The sequence below is a fragment of the Cygnus atratus genome, chromosome 10 (assembly GCF_013377495.2).
Source record: "Cygnus atratus isolate AKBS03 ecotype Queensland, Australia chromosome 10, CAtr_DNAZoo_HiC_assembly, whole genome shotgun sequence".
NCBI lineage: Eukaryota > Metazoa > Chordata > Aves > Anseriformes > Anatidae > Cygnus > Cygnus atratus.
The window spans coordinates 18,040,150-18,062,710 of record NC_066371.1 but is presented as its reverse complement, the minus strand read 5'-3'; the positions used below and the strand labels follow the sequence as shown (position 1 = coordinate 18,062,710).

Genomic DNA, 22,561 nt, shown 5'->3' with positions numbered 1-22,561 from the left:
ACATCTGTAGGGCCCCAGTCTCCTCCGTGCCTTGAGGCTGAAGCAAGTCTACCATTTGTTCTTGCACCAGAATGGTCTCAGCTTTTATCGCACACACCACTTAACTGACTTGACAACATCAGTATTTATGTAATCTGCATATCTCTCCATCTTACCATGAAATTATTTTATCCTAAATTAGGCTTTCAATAAACCTTACAGAAGCTTGCTAATCCTTACCTCAACTGTTCTGAAAGCTCAGAGCTTTTGTGCATTTTCTGTTGAAGATGTATTTCCCCCACTCTAGTCATTGACTGCAGCTGTCCTGATTTTACCACCCACACATCCTTTTTTCACCAGATATCACCTGGTGCTTCCAGGAACCTCACCCACACTCCAGGCCAATCACATGGGTATATTACTTTTGCTAATTAGCCAACCCACCCAGGCTGACCCAAAAAGACTAATTAGCACTACATTCCTAATTGAGAAATCTTACTCATGGTTTTTCAATGGTCTTTAGTAATCCAGTCCTTTTCAAGAGTTTTTTTTTCTTTCCTTTTTTTTTTCTTTCTTTTTTTTTTTTTTTCCAGACAGTCAGAAACCTTGATACTTGATATTAAGTACAGGCTTTGAACCAGAGTCTTGTTTGCTGTCCTGAGCCAAGGCCTTTAATAAAATCCAGACTTCTTCTAAAACACCAGTTGTTGGCAAATTGACTACAGAGTGTTACTTCTCACCTCTCCAAGGTGGTATGCCAATGTAATTGTAAGAGCTGCTAACTCCTCATAGGCAACACAATCTCTCTGAACACAGATGCTGGACTAGACCTGTCCTGCAGATGTTTTCACCTCTCCTGTTATTTTTTTTTCCTTTGTTGCCCAGCCTAGAAGCTCACCCTCCTACCAGTTTCTTTTAGTACGAACATGTTTTCCTGCGCTGCAGTTCTGATCTACAAACTTGCTTACTGCTTAATTCAAACCTTACAGGAATCAAGGATTAGAATGCAGAATATGCCATGGAAAATAGCCCTGGACAGATTCTTATTTGGATGCTCAGGGCTTAGTAGTTAGTAGTACAGTATGGTACAGTAATTCGTAGTACGGAAACTAAACTACAGTTTTCAGTATGGTTTAGGACAACCTAAGTGAGGTGTGGTAACTGCTGGGGTAAGGAGCCCTTTTGGTTTTCATTTTATGGAGTACAGCTTTCACATCACATCCAAATTCCCAAAAAAAGACAGGATTGCTGATGTTGATAGTAACATTATCTACAGCTGCTTATAGAATCTCTCCTCTTCAAAGGGGATTTATTGTTTACATAACTATTACAAAAAATACAGCTTTATTTGTGGAAGCCTCTAAGCCACATGAATACTACAAATACGCTGTAGTGATTTCTCAGCTCTGCATATAACAATGCTTTGGTTGTATAGTGGTGTTTAGAATATTGGCTAAATTAATTATAGCCAGAGCAGAAACCCAGCTACTTATCTAGAAGATAAGTGTCTGTAGGTGTCTCTGTAGCACTTCCTTCCTTTCAACACTCACCTGAAATGGTCTTCTTAGAATTTTTGGGGCAGAACTGCAGAAAAAGACTGTTTTTCCAAGCGTGATGTATTAAAATTTGATCAATGGTACTACTTTTTTCTGTCTTTTATATTTATATAAATGCAGATTGGATTCATATATATTTGAATTTCAAATAATCTGAAGAATGCTGAAATGGGTGGGAGCAAAAGCAGCAGCTTGTCAGGGAAATAGCCCTTGGGCATGAGAGATGCTAAACTGAGTCCCATCAAGAATTGATATTGATTTGGCTGAGTTTGAAGATTTTGTGAACTATAGTTGGAGCATATATAGTTGTTTTGGGGTTTCATTTGGTTTTCTTTGTAATGCAATACTAGAAGCTTTTCTAAGATATTTCAATATTTGAAGGGAAAGCCATATTTTTCAGTTCAGGAAATAGAGGGATCAATTGAGAATTGCCAAAATGCAGGCTGAGTTTGATCTCATAGGGGAAACAAGAATAAAAGTAAAACAAAGCAGGAGTACTAAGAAAAAGAGTTACTGCAAAGCAGAGAAGTAATTTAGATCATTTAAGCAGGGTGTCAATAGTAAATGAATGCTTGAAAAGTGACAGAGAACTAGACACTCTGTCCTCACAAGAGGAACATCACCCCTGTTCAAGGGGATGAATATAAACTTACCAGATAAAGGAAGAGTCCGTACCTACAACATTTGGAAGATTGTGTCTTGCTTAGTTTAGCAAAATAGAGGCTTGAAGGCACTACGGTTGCTTTTTGCAAATATGTTGTGGTAAAGAAGTGGAAACAAGCTAGACTAAAGCATAATGTGAACCAATAAAACTGGGCTGGAAATAAGCACATAGTGTGTTACTTAGCAAAGCAATGAGATGTTGAAGCGACATTATGATATGGAGAATCCAAAAATAAGAAACTCCTTAGTGCCTAACTGTTCACTGTTTCATACCTTCAGTGTGCAGTGAGCATGGCAGGGATTCTCACCAGTTGCTGGTACAGACCTCATACTGTACAGGGTGAATCTGGCATAGGTGACTTATAAATGCTTCCTTGTGTTGCTAGTGGTGCTGAACAGGACTACAAAGTTTTTGCTATTTATTCCCTGTGGACTGAGATGGGCAGTGAAACAGGCCTACTTACAGTGATGATGCAGAGATGCCTTAAGGCTTACCTTAAAAAGAAGCCACTTTCACGTTGTCTAGTACAAAGTGACCAGCTATAGGAGAGTTGGCTCCTGCTTTGTACATTTTTTTGGAGTATCAGTGTCCAGTGCTGCCCTTCTCCACTAAGGAACTCTATATGGAAAAGATACTCAGCAAAACTGATGCCAGTATAGAATTTCTTCATGTTGAAGTTGTGATAAAGAATGGAAAAGTTTAGACCAGCTTTTGTTGTTGCTCAACCAGCTTTCCAAACTACCTATACAAAACCTGTAAAATCTTCCTCTGAATGGAAAGGGAAATGACTGCTAAGAGGAGAAAACAAGCTATACAGCTTAATTTTACTTGGATTAATATTTACAATATGCACTGAAAAAGTTTTTTGTAAGCATAAAAAATTATTCTAACTTATATTTTGTATACTAAGTGCTTTCTATTGTTAGATAACTAATTACTTCCTACAAAAGAGTTTTCTTCTTGAATATTTTTACACAGTCTTAAGAATGAGTATCATATTATGAACTCACTGCTGTTAAAGGGCAGTATTTTCTGCCTCCAGTATTTTCCTTGAGACACTGAAACAGGTAACCTCTCATTGTCCATGCCAGTCTTATTTTCTATTGTTTTGCTGGGAAAAAAAATAAAAAATAAAATCATACCCACTACCAAAAAAGATAATGTTTCTAGAGAAAAATTAGGATGTCAATTTATCAGGAAAAAAGAGTTTCTGAAGATGTAGCAGCATTTGTAGAAGCTAAATGGTCCCCTCCCAGAAGCAGTCAGTATTTCTAATGGACAAGGATGCAATCTGATATTATTGCAACTCTTGCTTAATGAAGCCAGATTTCAACTTCTGTTTTTGAAAAGGGAACACTAAAAGTATTAAGTTGCACAGCAGCTTTCAGGCAGTTCTTCCCAGTAGAAAAATTGCTCCCCACAGACAAGGTAGGAATGTGGGCTATGTGATAGGAGAGAGCTCCCCCTGTGTGCTAAAGCAGCTGAGACTGAAATGTGTGTGTGCACATTTGTACCAGAGAAAGAGAGCTGTGAGATAAATGGCCAGGCAAATGAAAGAGGTACAACATATCTAGAAGACTGTCCAGTTACAGGAAAGTTAAACTTCCTTTCTCAGTGTACATAGACACCTCTGGATACATATCATACATTCATCTGGATACATTCATCTGGAGCTCCAAAGATCCATCGTTGCTGTATCCATTCAGAACTAAAGTTTGTGCTTCAAAACAGAGTCTGAAAAAAGATGGAGCTAACTCAGGTCCAGTGTTATAACCCACGGTATATTTTAATATGATTGTAGCAGTGTTACAGAACAGTGGAGCAGGAAGTGGCTTGGGAAAGAAGTAGTCACAGAGTTAAACACTTGAGCTCTACCAGAAATAAAAGCAAAGTTCAGAACCTGAACAGAACATAAGATTTGTCTGTCAGCGGTTGCATGTGCTTCTTTTCTTGCTTCTCCTGGTACAGCACAAGTACACAGCCACAAGGATGAAGCATCAGTAGTGGTTGGTCTGAACTCTGAAAACCTCCCTGAGTCTCTCCTAGGAGCAGGGAGACACTGGGGAATGATCTATGGGCAGCTGAGGACAAACCTGCTCTACTGGCAACTATCCAGATGGAGCACTGATCAGACACTAGATTAGTGCCTGAAGTGGTGGGGGGAAAAGGAGGATGCTTGTGTTTTCTTATGGACAAGTCAAGAATATTTGAAAATGAGCTGCTCTGTTTGGGATTTTCCATGATTTCTCTTTGTGCTTATCCTTGTTTAAAAATCACAATGCTTACTTAGCACATGGTCCTTATTCAAATAAACTGTGGTGATGACTGCTGGGGAGATGGACAGAATCCTTGCAAGTTAAACACAAAGTAAAACCAAATGGCTTTGCTTAACACATTATGACTTAAAGATCAGAGAAATCAAATTAAAAAAGTCAAATGGAGACAGAGAATGATAACAAAAAAGTAAAAGACAAACACCCACCACAGTGGGGAAAAGAAAGGAGACCAAGGAAAACCTCCTCCCCCAAAAAAGGTATTTCTATTACGTCCAGGTTAGATAAACAAAATCAGATAGTAAAAATAGATGAACAATATGATAAAATAAAAAATCAAAAGGATTTTATGTGATAGTAATTATAGCACTAAGACCAAACAATGAGAGACTAACTTAGACTGTCTGTATTTATGTGGCAGCTATTGCCTGTTCCATAGTGACAGGATCAATGTTTTCCTTGTTCTTATTTTGAAAAGACTACATTTTGCTCTATAATGGAATGAGGATATTTGTTTTTGACGTCTCCAAAAAATGTCTGTGGGAAAAGAAAGCTGTTCCTCACAGAAGTCTATTAAGAACATATACACTACTCTGTAGTGGTAGGCGCATGATTACTTAAGAATTAAATGTTAAAATTATCCTTGAGGGTAGACACCATCGAGTTTCAGAATTCTCAGAGAGAGTGTCTGCTTCTGCCAACGCAATTGGTAGATTGGTAGATGATCAGAAAATCATATGGCAGAATATGATCAAAAAGTTAACAAAAGCATTTTGTTGCATAGTAAAGACAAAAAGAGAGGGTTTTTTTAACAGTATTGTTACTATGATTAAAATAAGCAGGAAAAAGTATTAACTTGTAATCCTTGTTATGTTTTTCAGTTTTAGCTATCATTTTGTTGTCTTCCCTACTATAAAAATGATTAGCACTAAGGCTACTTACTGCCTTACACCCTACAGACAATTTAAGTTATCCTGATCATCCTGGACCTGATGCTTGACTCTGTCAGGTTGCCAGTGGGACTTTTTCCTTTGGTTTTCTCTTCTAATGAGTATTTTTGTGAGCAACTCTTTCTGTTATCAAGCTTTGTTCAGCTTATCTGCAGGAGTCATGTATTCTTCCAGGTACTCTGCTGGCAATAAAAATTCAAGATAGAGTAGTCAGAATAAAAAAAGGAAAAAAAAAATCAGGCAACATATTGAAAACTTTAATTTTATTTGTACAAATTTCTGTTGATGTTAGCAGATCCTAAATCCTAAATCTTTAATATATGCCCCTTAGTATGTTTTCTCTTATTATCTAAATGTTACCAGAGCCTTTGAAAAAGGGCATTGTAAAGGCACACTTGTTTAGTTGTGGCACACTATTTCAAAACAAACTAGGAAAGATAAGCACTTACTAGTGTTTTGTTTTAATTATTTTCATTTAATTGATACATTCCCAGCTAACCACCAAAAACATTTATGTAGACATCACTAGCAAATATCCAGCAAGCTATTTACCTGTTCCTGCTCTTCAGAGGCAAGACTAAATAAGCAAAAGAACTGAGCAAAATATACTTACCTCCTTAGTAATTACTCCACCTACTGGTACGGGATCCTAATAGCCATTTTAAAATAGGTTATCTTAAACTTTAGAACCAATTTTTTTAGTAAAATCTCTTCTCAACATCTGTATGTTGTGCTCCACTACTTTTTAACTGTTGTCAATATTAAAAATCTTAGGATTTATTTTCCTGCATGAACTTTGTTTTTAATATTACACTACATGAATATCAAGTTCAAATGCTTAAAATAAATCAATCTTTGTGTAATGAAATAGTGACTGCTTTAAATACCTCATCCAGGACTCTTAAAAACATCCTTAATCCAGCAGTTAAGTCTGAATCTCCACCTCTGTTGTGATCGCTATCACTTCTATGAAGAACGTAGGATCTGCCTCAAATAGATGTCAAATTGAAAGATGCACAAAATATCCTTGGTATAGTAAAATATATGCTACCATTATATACTCGTGATAATTAAACTTGACTGGTGTAAATTTAACTGGAGTGAAGTGTACCTCCACTGTGCCTTTTACCAGGAAGGGGTGAGCTCAAGCTCCATTATATTTCTATTTTCTTCTGCTTTTCTTAATTCCGTATATTTAGGATCTAAAATCATAACAACTGTTTTTCGTGTATTTTCACAAAGATAAAATAACTAAAAGGTTAAAAAAACTTTGATTAAAATAAACTTGTTCCAAATATACATGGCTAAGTATTGTGTGTACTTATATATAATACACTTCTATATATGTATAGATTAAATAAGCACATTAAAATATATTCCATATTAAAAATAATGAAATAAAATGGTGTAAATACTTTATAATAGAGTTATGAGAAATGGCTGAAAAGGGAGCATTTTATATTAGCAAAATATATATCCAATTTGTTGTTTAAGGTGATATACTTTCTGTAATACGATGCACTAAGTTGTAGTACTAAATAAGACACAGCTCTAAAAATCAGTTATTAGAAAGAGAAGGGGCCACAAGATGTCGCTGGGATTCAAAGAACCAAAACTCACTGCTGTAAAACAGACTGCTAGCTCTGGAGTGAACATCCAATTTCAAAAATAACTTGTAAAAATCAGTTTAACATGCCAGTTTTAAGAACGGCTTTTGACTTATATAAGCATTGAAATGTAGTTTTTAGTGTTCTATGGTGTATATATGCACCAGCAATATTTTTTATTGTCTCTGGTAAGTCTTGATGACAATGTCTTAAATTTTCTGGCAATGTAGCCAACTTGCTGCTGCCTGACTAATTTTTCTTTAAGTCACAATGGTAAGTCGACAAACATTTTAACATAAAAAGTAATGTGCTTACTAGGGTCTGTGATTTAAAAGGGCTTCTAGATGCACATAGCAAGAAGTAAAGAATTAATATGATTTTGTTTGTAGTCACTAGTGTCTGTCAAACAGCATACAAACTTTCCGAGGTTAACAACAGAATATACTTATTGAATGCTAATGCAGACTACAGAAGATGCTCAATTAACAGCTACATAGATATACTACTTGTTTATTGACTGTTTATACATATTGCTTTGTTTATACAGAGTAATATGATTAAGAATTTGGAAAAGTAAACAATTAAAGAGGCATACAGTAAAATCTTGCCCAGACTTTTTCTGGGGTCTCTGTGCTGCCTTGCCCTGTGCAGAGAGAAAATCAGGCTAATCTCTTGGGTATATTAAGGGTCTGGGTTTCCATAAGATGCTACTTCACAAATCTGCGTACATCTGTTTTATGGTTATATGATGCCAGAGCTGCCATTTATCCCCTATTTAAAAGTCCTCGTAAGAGAAAGAAATATAGTACATACGGTTTTAGGGGTCATCAGAAAATGCAGCAACCTCCTTAATACAAGCTATTCATAAATTACACCTCCTGTCTGTTAGTATGGATTTAATCACACCAGGAAGTGATTTGTTTTGCAGTAGGATTCTCAAATACTAATACTCAAACTCTATGTTTACCTTCTTTCATAGAAAAAGATGTAGTGTAATCTCTTACCATTTATTTGTTAGGCAGTCTTTCCTTCCAAAAACAGAGAAGAAAAATATGTGCCTCCAAATAAGTGCCAAGGGACTGTGGCAGAAGGAAAATTCTTGTTGGTGGTGCTAGTCAGTGGTATGAATACAGCCTGGCTAATGTGAGTAGGATTAGTATTAGGCAGCTGAAGGATGGCACAAAGCTGTAGCAAACCTACAAGTCATGGCCCTGTTCCTCTTCCAGAAATTAGATCAACTATGAGACTATAAAGCAGAATGTCATTTAGAAATGAGGCCCATGCCTGGACTTTAGCAGAGTTTACTTCACCTAACAAGCAGATTAATGCTGCCTTCCAGATTTGCAGAAGAGAACATTAAGAAATGAAGTATGCCAGGTTCTGCTGTTCTAGTCTCAAAACTATTAAAGTACCATCCTCTTTGCTTCTGCATTATTTATTGCTCTGTAACTGGTGTGCTACTCCTTTCTTTTAAATGGACCAGAACCAGGATATAGTTGGTAATGCTATGCTCTTTGTCATGTTGTGTGGTTACGGATTTGGTGCCTCTGGTGCATGCATTTCTTCCTTCCATTAAGGATACAAAATTCCTTGATCTTTTGTGGATAATGCAACATGGTCTCAGCTAAGCTGTATTGAGAAAACACTTTCTAATATGATTTTCCTTAGCTTCAACTGCTAACATTACAGTAGTCATTTGCATTTTATGGTAATATTCTTACATAATGTAATATTCTACACAGAATTTACTCCATCACAACCAGTATCATGACTTGATATGCAGCTTTGAATATGTTTTACTATTATTGTTTTGTATACAAATGCTGCCACAGAAACAAGTTTAAAACACCCTCTACTGAACAACCACCTGTAGTTTTGCAAATTCAGGCAGAATTTTAATTGGCGATCTTTCCTACCAACAGATGGAGACAGATGAGTGATTCCACTACCTAGAACACTTCACTGGGTAGTTTAATGTACTGGTTGTTTTTTTAAGGAAGATTTGACAAAGGCTCCTCAGCTGACTTGTCAAAAGCGTTAAAAGAGGCTACAAAAGCAAGATATTTATATTTCATTTATTGCCCACAAGTAGAGCACCTGGATTTTGGTCTGTCTCATGGAAAAACATCCATAAATGTCATATTCCTAGCTAGAGTTCTACTATATATTTTCATCATGGTTGTCGGTAAAACAAGCTTCCATGTTTTTAAAATAAATAGAAATAAGTTAATTTTTGAAAGTTTTTTGACTATATACAATTATATCAGACAGACATAACTGCCCAGGGATTCTTGCTTTTCTTTTTAGTGGGAAGACTCCCAAAGTAACTGATAAGAGCAAAACTGGTAAGCTTTGAATCCTGTAATTACTTTCTTTTTGTAATACTTTCTATCCCAGTATGGTTCGATCATGCTGTCAAAGTTATGCAGTAGCCTGGGACCTCAAAAGTGTGACACACCGTTTGCTGGCAGCAGCCAGAATCGGGGGGTGAGGTGCAACAGAAAGAACAGCAAATTAAAGCTTTTTTCACTCATAGATTAATTCTCTGCCTTTCAATGTACTAGTGTAACTTGTTATAGAGCCTGCCCAAGTGTTTATAAATAAACAAATGGGTAAATAAGTAATATACAACATATATATTTTGAATGTCTGTATAACTGATATTTCAGATTCAGAATCACAGGATCTATGCCAGTGAGATTTCAACATAAGCAACACAGTTATCTGAGGGCCTTACCTTTGGACTTTGCTCCTTCTGGCACTCTGACAGAGAGAACTTTGTTGGCCTTCAGAACATATTACAAGGCCAATCATTTCCATCAAGATTTGGCTGCATAGCTCTAAACAAAGACTTGTTTTCCTAATCATTGATTTGTTTTCTGATGGATTACTAGTTAACTGGAACAGTAGTGACCATTGTGGGCATTTATAAATTGAAGCATTCTTTTATGCAGGATGCCCTCAATGCCACAGTAGTGGATACATTATAAATAATTTTTAAAAATGCCATGCAGATAATAAGGGAATTCAAAATGCAGCTCATCTATAGCTGTACCACTGGCTGCAAACTGTTCATTTAACTCTGATATTTGTATTACTTTGGTCTCTAAGACCACGCATACATATGCATATACTTTATTTGGGATAAATTACTGGCTTTCCATTTTATATGACCTGCAGAAATATGCAGTATCTCCCACTACCCCTGCCAATGAACAGGCTGTATTTTTCAAGAATAGAAAATAATGTCTCAGATTAGAAAAGAAGAAAACTGTTCAAAGATGCAAGGGACAGCTTGTTTTAACAAACTAATTTTATTCTTAGGAAAAAGAACTAGTTAAAAATGAGTGTCGTGTGAGGAGATATCTGTTTTAAATACTATAGATCATTCATAATCATCCCTTAAATCTGGGAAGATTAATGGGTATTTTCAAATGGCATCTTCTGTAGAGCTTCTTGTCACTTTTGTCTGTCCTAAGCTGGTGGATAATATGACGAGGCAATTTTTAAGGAACCAGAGTCTGATCAACAAATATTGCAAATATTCTGAAGAGATATTTCTGATTTTGATTAACTGCAACTCATAATTAAAGGGTATGATAAGGAAAATAAGATTAACATTGAATAACATCCTGTTGCCATTAGCAAAGGCTGAATTCTTCAGTAACCTAAAGTAAGCAGAAATATAACAGAAATTCAGCAGCTAGCCAGCAAATATTATCTTTTGATTCATTCAAAGATTTTTGGCCTAAGAGGGAAGAACAAAAAAGAAACAACAAACGAACTTTTCATGGATATGATGAGTGACAGCAATGACTGAGGAATTTAGAAACTTTCTAAAAATGTTGCTTGTCCTATTTTCGTTCTGGACCTTGTCTTACATAGGCAGTATTCTTTAGAAATACATAAAAACTCTATTTACATTCAACAGATAACCAGTTTCTTTAGAAGATACCAATAAGTACAAACATTTCTCCATCCTTGTCTTCTTGGAAATCCAGGGAAGCATGCCTATCCAGACCTTAGGTTTTTTTTTTTTTCTCTCCAGAATGTGAAATCTCAAACACTAAATCACTGGGAATCTGTCTATTAATGTTACAAATTTTGTTTTATGTTGATTGGTATGCTCCAGGCATCTCTGGATTTGACACTTTACTTCATTTTAGTATATGGCTAAATTACTCATCCTAAAAGAAATGGTATTTTGGCATTAAGTGACTTATTTTTTCTCTTCCATGTCCCTCTTTTTCAGTGCTCTTTACAATAGACTTGAGTCATGTTGAATGGAAACTTCTCCATTGTATGTGGTTCTGTGGTTGAAACAATTTTGTGCTTAGTTTTGAGTGGCTGTAATAAAAATAGAAACCACAGCACTTTTTTATGTGGGATGATGTATTTTTATAAGTTAAAACATGATGATATATTTGAAGAACATATTAGTCATTCTACCTCAAGAACTAGTCTGTCTGAGGTATGCCACAAAATTGTTTTCAAATTGTTTACCTGGTGTGGAGCCTACTAGGAATAAAAATAGATTCTTGATTTAGGCTTGGTAATTCCTGTATTACTGTTTGGCTTACTGTGCTGTTTCACTGATCACCATGGAGCTGCACTGGTGTAGAGTAGCAGTACAGTCCTTAATAGTTTATTGTCAGAATGTACTGTCATGGTTTATTCCTTCAGTATGTTAAAAGAAGTACATGAGAATTGTAGCTAATAATGCTGCTCTTGACCAGACCTGCTGTCTAGGCCTATGAACCGATATAACAAGCTGGTTAGCATTTATATACCCCTTTTACACTCTTAGAGCCTTGTACAAATAAACAACAGCCTCATAAGTTACCCGAAGGATCAATAAAAGAGATTTTGTATTTTGTAAGCATGGAAATTGAAACACAAAGATGATTTCCAAAGTCTGAAATACAACTGGTAGCAAAAGATGATCATATAGTTATGAAGTAGTCACTTCTCACAAATGCATAAGAATTATTGTTTTAGCATTCTTACTGACGTCCTCAGGGATGTCATGATCTGTCATGATATTTAAACCTTCATGATATTTTATACAGCTGTAGCTGAAAGGAAACAATACAAAACCTGGTAGTTCCCTGAAACCAGAGTTATCAGTTTACTAGTAGAACCATATCAACAAAACAAAATATTACCTGCACTACAGAATTATGTCTAGAGATAATCTCATTTAAATATGACAAACCTATTAAATATGTTGATAAGCTCTTGAACCCTTGTAGTTGAGGGTATGTCTGTGTAGTTGTCCAGCCAAATTATTAGAGGAAAATTTTGAGTGTAAAATTATAGAATAAGATGCTCTATTTTAAAAACAAAGGTTTCCTACCTGAGGCTGCTGAGTGGCAGTGGGTCTCTGAGGAGATGGTATAGGAGTTTTGGACAACATTTGGTTCATTTTGCTTACGACTAGTTCAGTTATATGTTGCCTGTCTTCAGTCTGATGCTCACCAATCAGAGGCATTGCACAGTCCATTACCTGTAAAATAAAACAATACTCCAGCATAAACTTATTTCACATCTGTGTAGACTGCCAGGTCTTTTATTTAAAAAAAAAAACAACAAAGGCAAATAAGATCCGTAGACATGGTACAAGATACCAGGAAATAAATAAATAAATAAATAAATAAGCCCAAGTGGAGGATATGGGTTAGCAGAGCAAGAGAACAGCAGTTTTACGTCATCTCTTTCCACAGCAAAAGGCTTTTTTTAGGCTCTACTGTTGACTGCTGAAAACTTTTCTGTACTGAAAGTACTTTTCTGCACTGCTGTCTAAGCTACAATTCAAAGATTCTTTTTTCTTGTAGGTGTTTTTGTGGCTCATACCATGATCATCAGCTGAATTAGAACATGGAAATGCCAAATAAAACTTCAAACTTCAAATAAAGCTTCTTAGCTATTTCAAAAGCCAAACAAACAAACAAACAAACATAATGAAAGCAGAATATCAGACAGACAAATAAAAAAGTGTTTATTTCCATTCTACATGTGACTGGTTAATATATTTCGGCAATTATTTCATTATGCTATTTGGGTGGATAAAACAGATATTGAATTCAGTTAACTTCAGTGGGTTCTGAGGATTTCTTATTTCTACAGAATTATTTGTGATTTCCACAGTGTACCTATTTTTGGCATATCTATGTTTTCCCTGAAAGAGAAAATATAAGGATAAGGTAATGACCCCAACTAGTAATCACAACGGCACTGCCCATTCTTATTTCAACAATAACAAAGGATTTAATTCTCTTTTGAGAAGCTGCAATCCTTTTTTCAGTTTGTGTCAAGGCTATTCAGAAAAAGGTGACAGCATGTCACCTGCAGCCCTGCATTCTGGTGTTTCCAGTAGCTATGGATCACAAGTGATTCAGGCCTACGATACAAGCTATAGTATTAGTAACTAATAAAAGGCTGTGAGGCACAAAGCAGTTAGACTACATTAGCAGTAATATACTCTATAGACGTCATTATGTCTGATCCAGTTAGATTGTACAAGCTCAGTTGTTGCCATCTAATTTTCAGTCTGTGAAAAGCTGTCCACCAGAAAAATCTTGGACAAGATGTATTGCTAGTGTAGGCAAATCTTGCAGTAAATGCAATAGTAACCTGTGCTGGTAAGAGAGATGGTGGATGAAGAAGGAAAGAATCCTTATGGGTTTCAATGCAGAAGAATCAGTGAATTTTATGGGGGTGCTTTAGAGCTTCCAGAAGTGCACTTTCCTGTGTATCTTTGGCTTCTGTGGTTCCTTCTCTACTGCAGGTAAATGGAAGAAGATTGGAAAGGTTCAACAGAGTCAAAAGAGTGCTGGAGGACTTTTTCTGCCACAGGCAATTGCAGGTGCTTAGGGTCAGAGAAACATCTTAAACTTCCCTCATTCTCATCCAACCTCTAGCAAAAGGACTAAAAAGGAAAGAGGGCTCTGCTGAAGGGAGGCAGGGCTATTTTGGCTGGAGTTGCTGATTCCCATCTCTTCAGGTAGGCACTCTGCTGTAGGTTGTTGCATGGAGCTTTTTGTTTGTTTGCGTGTTTGCTAGTTATTCAGCTTGTGTAGTTGAAGGGAAGATATAGAAATTTTATGGTAAGACCGGATTGTGAAAATATTTAAAGGGGAAGAACGTTATCTGTAGGGGTGACACAACAATCAGCCTGAAGAGCATAAAGCTAGTGCATCTGCTTTGCATGGGGTAGAAGGGATATAGTAGGGACAACAAAACTCTTCTCAGTCCATCAGCCTACACTGCACACTATCTCCTTTATAGACAAGAGCAAGTTCTACCTTCCTTCTTTACGTATTCAAATGCATCTAGGAATTAGTCAGTCATACTGGGTATCTGAATTGGCATTCAGATTTAAAAGAACGTGTAGGTTCATTCTAACACTGGACTGTAATATTTCTTGCACTGTAATTGAGAATAAGCTGCACTGTAAAGAATGTTATCTAAGCTTGAGGATTTTCAAAATAAGTTCTAAAGAAATTCTCACTGAGACTGAAAAAGACTACCTCTTTCTAATAATGAGATTAGCCTGAAGTCCAAAAGCATTTGCATTATTCCTCTGTTTGTTCATTTGTAAGAGACACTAACATTGCAAACTAGCAAGCAATATGTTGGCAACACATTTCTGGGATTTTCAGATTTAGATGTCTCCTCTAAGCTTCCTCACAGCAAAGAGACTTTAAAATAAACCTACTGTAAACAAAGAAATAATAATTGAGATCCAGAGCAAATGTTTCCTAAGAATTGAATGAATGTATGAAGAAGCAACAGTTATCCGTCTTTCACAAGTGTGGAAAGAAAACCTCACCTTGTTTAATATCCACTTACATTAAAAAAAATGTATTTGGAATGACTGTGAAATGAGTTGCCTAAAACAAGATCCTGCTAAAGGATCAGACAGGTTAAGATCCAGAGGACTGAGCTTTGACTCTGAATTTCTATTTCTAAATACTTCTGTGACTGCAAGTTCACATATAACTTTCTTTAGGAGATACTGCTATGTTGTGTACCACAACATGTAAGAAAAATTTAGTTCTATGGCTAAGGATAAAAGAAGCTTTGAGGTGTTGCTCTAAACACCACAACCACTTCAGTAAATCTATAAACCCATCTCAGCTCTGTCTGAATGTTTTAAAAATAAGATAACATCTATACTTCTGAGATTTGAATGGCTTAATGCCAGTTGTAAAATAACTCTTGTCTGCTTGGATGGAACACAGTTTCATACAAAAAAAAAAAAGGTTATTAGGCAGAATTGCTTTAAATTTTGCATTAATATAGCAAAGGAATATAAGTTTTGAGTCTGAAGAGATTAAATATTGGAATGGAAAATAACTGTACACATTCTAAATTAAAATAGAATAGATGTCAGGTTATTGCTTGACTTTTACCCATGACAGATGTACGATTTAACAGAAGAATATTAAGTTAAGAGTTACCATTGTTAGACTGCTAGCTTGTGACAGCTGCCAGAAGCAGGGTAGGGTAAATCAGTGTAATTTGTCACCTCATGTATGTAAAAATACAAGTGCAAAATTAGGACACCTCTAAACAGAGGTAATGCACATCAGAGTTCCAGCAATGACATTTTAATGGAATTTAGACACCCTTTATAGTGCTTTTGTGTCCTAGGCAGAAGCATGGCAGTTTTAGTAAATGCCCTGGAACTTAGAACCACAACTTAAACTACTTGAGTACTCACAATCCGTGGAGCTTTCAGACTCAATGGTAATGGTCCAGGCTGATTAATTAGTGAATGTGCCCTGCTGGGCTTGACAGAATGGTTGGTTAACATGCATCAACTTGGCCAGCACTGGCTCATAGTCCTGGCGTTCAGTAATGCTTAGCTGACTTGGATTTGATATTGAAGGACTTAATGTTTGGAAATGTTCTGGCAGATCTTTCCTCAGATCCAGAGGAACCTCTGTTGAATGCCCTCAGATATATTTTAAACAAAATCTTGCACTTCTTGAAGATAGCATTTTCAAGCATAGCTGTCATGTTCACATATTGAGGCAGATTCAAATACGCATGACATAAAAAACAGCCATTTGTCACTTGGACAGGTTTTGATGTTGTTAAAAACCCTCTTGTTGGCTGCCACAATTGAACAATTGCTGGTTAAAGGCTGAACCTAACACTGAACAAGTACTGAGCCAGATGCCAAGTATTCAGAGATGATAAGCTAAGATCTGTTCTGGTGCTTTGCTGAAGTACGAAGATGGTAAACAAAGTGGTGAAAAGAGAAAGTAATGCATCGGATTATCAAGAAAACTACTGATCCCAAAGTGAAATCACAGAATCATTAAGTTTGGAAAAGACCTCCAAGATCATCTGGTCCAACCACCCCCCTAACACCAATGTCACCCACTAAACCATGTCCCTAAGTACCATGTCCAACCTTTCCTTAAACACCCCCAGGGACAGTGACTCCACCACCTCCCTGGGCAACCCATTCCAATGCCTGACTGCTCTTTCTGAGAAGAAATGTCTCCTAATTTCCAACCTAAACCTCCCCTGGTGCAACTTGAGGCCATTCCCTCTAGTCCTATCACTAGTTACCTGCAAGAAGAGGCCGACCCCCAGCTCCCCACAGCTTCCTTTCAAGTAGATGTAGAGAGCAGTAAGGTCTCCCCTGAGCCTCCTCTTCTCCAGAGTAAACAACCCCAGTTCCCTCAGCTGCTCCTCACAGGACTTGTGTCCCAGGCCCTTCACCAGCTTCGTGGCCCTTCTCTGGACACATTCCAGGGCCTCGATGTCCTTCTTGTAGTGAGGGGCCCAAAACTGAACACAGTACTCAAGGTGCGGCCTCACCAGAGCAGAGTACATGTTGCTAAATAGCAAAGTAAAAGATTACCAAGTCTTAAAAGTGGTTCAATTGCATGACACTGTTCAGTTTAATAACTCAAATTGCTGAGAGGGAATGGCTAGAGTGTCCAAAACATATCATTTTTACCCAGTATTGCATGTGGCTACTAAGAGGCTTAGCTTCCTTCTCTATGTTGCTGCTGCTGTGGTTCTCAAGGGCAGAAGGCAACGTAAGTAAGCGAGCACTTCCAATATTCTTGGTGAAGTAGACAAAATCAAAGTGAATTTTCATAGGTATTCAAATTATGGTCACTTAATTCATAATGCTTTTGTCATTAATTTATATGCATTTCAATAAACAATTCTATAGGATGAATTTATCTTATCACCCATAAAACATATGCTGAAATGCATTTGATACATCTTTATGTTAAACTAGAAGAGCCTGAGTGTATATATTAGCAGTAATAATAGAAACTACAGAAGCATGATTGAGTAAAGTCTAAAAATAGGGTTGGGGTTTGTTGTATTTTTTTGTAGTTTTTCTTTATGACAATTCAGTCTATTTTCCTTCCTAGTAAAACAGCTAATGACAGTTATCAAAAATCACTAATGTTTTATATAAATGTATCTTAAGAATTAAAAATCTTTGGGGTAACACTAAAAAAGGTTTAAAACTTGTGAATGACTAACAGGAATGCCATGATGGCATTGCCCCCATTTTTGAGGGCTTTACAAAGTTTAAACACACACAAAGCATCCTGTTTATAAACAGTCTATTTACAGCCTGTACTAATTTTAAAATATCATTTATACAGTTACCCAGGTCTGTTTTCAGTACCTAGTTTAACTATTTAAAATATTGGAGTTTCCAGCTAAGTAGATTCATAGAAGAAAGTCATCTGTAATTTATAAAGTCAAATGTGTTACTTTGGTAGATGGCAGTAAAAACATTGGCAACTACAAATTATGATCACTTAATTCATATTGCTTTTGTCTTTAATTTATATGCATTTCAATAACCAATTCAATAGGATGAACTTCTCTTATCACCCACAAAACATACACTGAAATGCATTTAATAAATCTTTATGTTAACCTAGAAGAGCCCGAGTGTATATATTAGCAGTAATAACAAAAACTACAGAAGCTTGATAGAGTCAACAAAATGCTTTTATAAAACACTGACCTTTCAGTGATATGATCCTTCAGTAAATTAGTCTGTGCCCTTTATTGCTAGTGTGGATAAGGCAAGTATTTGAGATTTGGGCTGCCAGACTGAGACTGGCAAGAAAGAGAAGAGAAATGCTGTTTAACTCTGATGACCACCAAAGGAAATGGGGTGGGATTAATAAGGGAGCCATTGTAATTATAAGACATCAGTAATTGCAAAGGGATCACCCTGTTTGAAGGAGAAACTACACTAATTGTTATTGTCCAGGCATACTTCTCCATTACATAATATGTGTACCACCAAAGGATTATGAAAGATCTCTTACTTAGAGCTTTAGGAAGACCTAGCTCAAATGGTGCTGGGAAAGACAGAGCTGTGGAGATTAAAGGAGGGGGAAAGTTAAAGAATTCTGTGTGACACAGTGAGAGAAAAAGGTGTCAGGATGTTAAAATACAAGAGGGAATGGACAGAAAGCTTACAAGTCAGAAGTGCCCAAGGATTCTGACAAGATAATGATAGAAGAACTTTGTATGAAGAAAAAAAAGAAAACAAAAACACAAACTGGGAATTTCAGGAGAAGATATGATGATCTGTAACTGAAGAGTAATTAATTTCATTGCAAATCAGAGGAATTTTGGAGGTTCATGCTTGAGAGTGTTAGGCCTGGGGAAAAAACAAAAAACAACAACAACAACAAAACACAACAACCAACCAAAAAAACATTTACTTTGGTCTTTACTTGGTCTTTACTTTTGGTGAATAAGAGAAGCTAGGTTGTATTATTGCTATGTTATGAATGTGTTATTCTTCTGTATTGTTTTTGTGGGACCTGGATGTAAGCAATTGTGGTGAAAATTTTGACTGTAAAGACAGAAGCTGATATAGATTTTAATTGAAGAGTTCTAAGTATGGGGAAAGTAACTGACATTAAGGAAAAGTAATAGTTCGAGGATGTCATTTAAGATTGAGTGGGATGTAAGAAAAGATGGTGTGATTTCTGAGAAGTAAGGGAGTGACTGGATATGAAGTAATCATGGGGCTTTCCCAGAGGTCTTTACAACAGATGCAGGAAAGGTTTGTAATTGGAAATGTAACCACACCTGAGAAGTTGGCAGGGATAGTACAGGAGGAAATCAGTGGTGACTGCTAGGAAAATTTTACAGTTCCTCTTGGAGTGGGTGAATAACAACATTTGCAGAAAAAAAGTAAGAACAACTGGGAAAGTGAATCAAACATTCCCAGATGAAGGACTCAAAGCCTGAAGACAAACTTCTATGGTTGCATTTCAATCTGGAATGAAAAGAAACCCAGAATATCCCTCTCTAGTAGTATGATAAATTGTAGCACCTTCAGAAATGGTGTCTATTACAGCAAGACCTAGAAAAAATAATAAATAAATTCTGTTTCTTAATTTCTTATATTGTCTTACAGTGACTGAAAATATTGCCTAGGAAATCCAAATTGTTTCCATCTTGCTATGTTATAAATTACTTAGAAACTAACTTTAATATAGCTTAGGTTAAAAATAAGCAAGCAGAAATAAGACACCTGCAGTAGCCACCCACCCATTCAATTCTGAGCAAAATTTGGTAACTGCCTGTGAGGCCGCCTTAAAGGATTCTGTTACATTTCTTCTCTTTTACTGCATTCATCATCATGATGTGAGCTTTTTGTTTTGTTTCCCAGAGGTTTGGTTTTCCAAGAATGAATCATGAGAGATATTCAGTGCAGTCAGAAACATGAAATACTCAAGTATGTGTTCCTTCTGGTATAAAAATTACAGAAGTATTAATTTAAAAAGTGAAATATTAAAAGTCTTTCTCCCATTTAAGATGTTAAAGCTTAACGGACCTTAATTTGATGTTGTATTAGCAAGAATTGGTAAGGCAGTTACAACAGTGTATGTTGAAATGATGTGTTCATAAAATCCTTATTTCTACAGTTTGTCTCTGGTGTGATGACGCTTGGCAGCTGAGTATTCAAATTGAGGTGAAAAGAATAGAAACTATATGAATAGCTAAGCTTGTTAGACACAGTCATGACTTGAACTTCCTCCTGAGCAACCTGGCAATCCTTCCTTTTAGCTAAGTGATTTTTTAATTAATTTCTCCCTTGTAGGGTTTTGGAGATGGTTCTTTGGAGGACAAAAGTAAAAGGCAAAACAAAACAAAACAAAACAAAAAACAAACACAACCAAATCCCCCAGGGTTCCTCTAGAGAAATAATTTTTTCTTGGGAACACCTTTTGGTTCTTTTAAAAGGCAAAGTTACTTCTTACAGCCCTCATCTAAGAAAACTGTAGAGAACTTCTGGCTTCTCAGAAAAACAGAGGCTGTATTATGTTTGAATGATATTATGACTTCAATATTTCATTCTTCCCGTCTTCTGAAAAATTGGTCTGGATTTTTATCCCAGGGATGCATATAGTATCCCTCAACTGCATAACAAGATTGCACATATGGACATCCTTCAAAAGTCCTATGAAGTAGCATTTACAGCTGTGTGGAAAGATGAATGGCTCACTGAAAATGTATCTTTTTTGTAATTGTTGGGGAAAAAAATAGTAGTATTGGCCTGAGCTCTTTCAAATGACTTGAAACCTCTAGGATGGCTTAAAAAGTACAAAGATACCAATGTACAAAGTAGCACCAGAAAACAGACCCAAACCTATAAAATGCACCCAAAAGCTAAAAATGTGAGAAGGTGTACTTACACTGCAATTTATTCTTATTGTTTATTACGTGGAGAACTACCTGGTCAAAGGAATATGCACATCTCACGAGGGAGGCATCTACAAGAAGCTCATAGTAATTTGGATCTGTGTATTTCTCTATTTCCTAACAACATTTATGTATGTAGAAATTAAATGTCTGGAACTGTATTTCAGTGTCACTAAATAGCCTTCGTTTTTTCTCTTTTAGCTCTCTAACCCTTCCAGACTGTTCCTGAGCAGGCAGGAACTCTACTTACAGCAAGCACACTTTCTATAACTTGAACAGCCATGAAGCTTTAGAATAACTTATGTAAAAATTCTCATTATTTTAATCAAATATATATGGAAGAGAAACTAAAATAGAAAAAAAAAGTTAACCATCTTGAAGAGGTGGGGAATGATGACTGGATCTAACATTAAGAACCAATACATTCTTACCTGCAATGTAAGCATATTGTACTAGATCATAGATAAAAAAATTACTTTCGTATACTGTTTTTTAAGAAGTACAGCTAGAATATTAGATTCATGAGACACAGTGTTGTTCTGATTCTGTAATATCAGCCACTGGTACAATTTGTTCCTCCATGTTTTTGGGGAATGAAAGAAAACAGAATGTTAAAACGAGGAATGACAAAATGACCATCACAAAGCAGCTGAATGGCAACATTACCAAAATAATAAAATTATTGATATAGGATTTGAAAGTAAATGAAAATAAGAAGTTAATTAATAGCTTTCCAGAAATAGACATATAAAGTTCATGTCTTATACTTTGTAACATTAGTTAAGAATGGATTTTTGTAAGCACACGTGGTGTTACATGTAATATTTAAGTACTGTAGGTATTTTAAAACTATTGTCTTGAATTATGCATGTTCCAAAGCTCTTGTTGAACACCCTTTTCAAAACATAAATATGCATTAAGTACTCATTCCTGTAAAATGCTGTTCTCCTAAATTCACTACAGAGAATCCGTCTGTATTTTCTGTCTAGAATGCTGAACATGTGAAAGATACTTTGCACTGTTGTACCTTAATTCACATTCATTCCGAAGCTGGTCAAAACGTATGTATGCTTTCCTGCAGGTGGCTACGCTGGTTCAAAATGATCATATCTGCATACATTATTTCATATATTAGGAAGTTTGTATGTTTCCTGTCTGATCACATGTCCAGAATGAAAGTGTAAGTAACACAGAAACCTTTAGTTTTGTAATAGATGTACCAGTCACCAGGAAAACTTGAAAACTTGAGAGCAGGGGTTTCAGTGTGGTACTGCAACTGGGAAGTAAACATAGCATTTACAGACCAATTGTCCTGTTCAGCTACTGGTTCTTGACTGCAGCGTGTACGAGCTAGCTGTAATGACTCATTTATTTTCCCATGTTGAAAGTACACAAAAGATAGAAATTTTTCCTGTATGGGGACAGACATTTTTCTGCTCTTCATTATATAATAGAATTATAGTGCAATAACTGTTACAATTATAGCGCAATAACTGTTGATGTAAGCTGTTTTTTTAGTAGCAAATGATCATAAGTTTTACAGATGTCCTATTGGATGTGAACTTTGCAAACAATTCTACATTTCAATGGGTTATAGAGATTCTAAATATTCCTGCTGATAAGCATTACCATCTTCCAAACAATTCAGAAGATTCTGCAGGACAACAAGAATTAACATGCTTCTATCCACTCCTTTTTTTTTTTTTTAATTGCAACACCTATTATGTACACTACTTAAAATGCTCTATAAACCCAGTGAAGTGTCAAATAATAAAATAAAAAATGCATCCTTAACTTCCACTGGAAG

The 22,561-nt window shown here is 36.1% G+C and overlaps 1 protein-coding gene across 1 annotated transcript in view; it reads right to left on the bottom strand.

Moving 5' to 3' along the window:
* SYN2 (synapsin II) overlaps positions 1 to 22,561 on the bottom strand; it is a 175,716-nt gene that overhangs the window by 9,637 nt on the left and 143,518 nt on the right. The window contains exon 11 of the mRNA XM_050712811.1: positions 12,386 to 12,535. Within this exon, the coding sequence (XP_050568768.1) occupies positions 12,386 to 12,535 (150 nt within the window). The remainder of the gene's footprint in view (positions 1 to 12,385; positions 12,536 to 22,561) is intronic.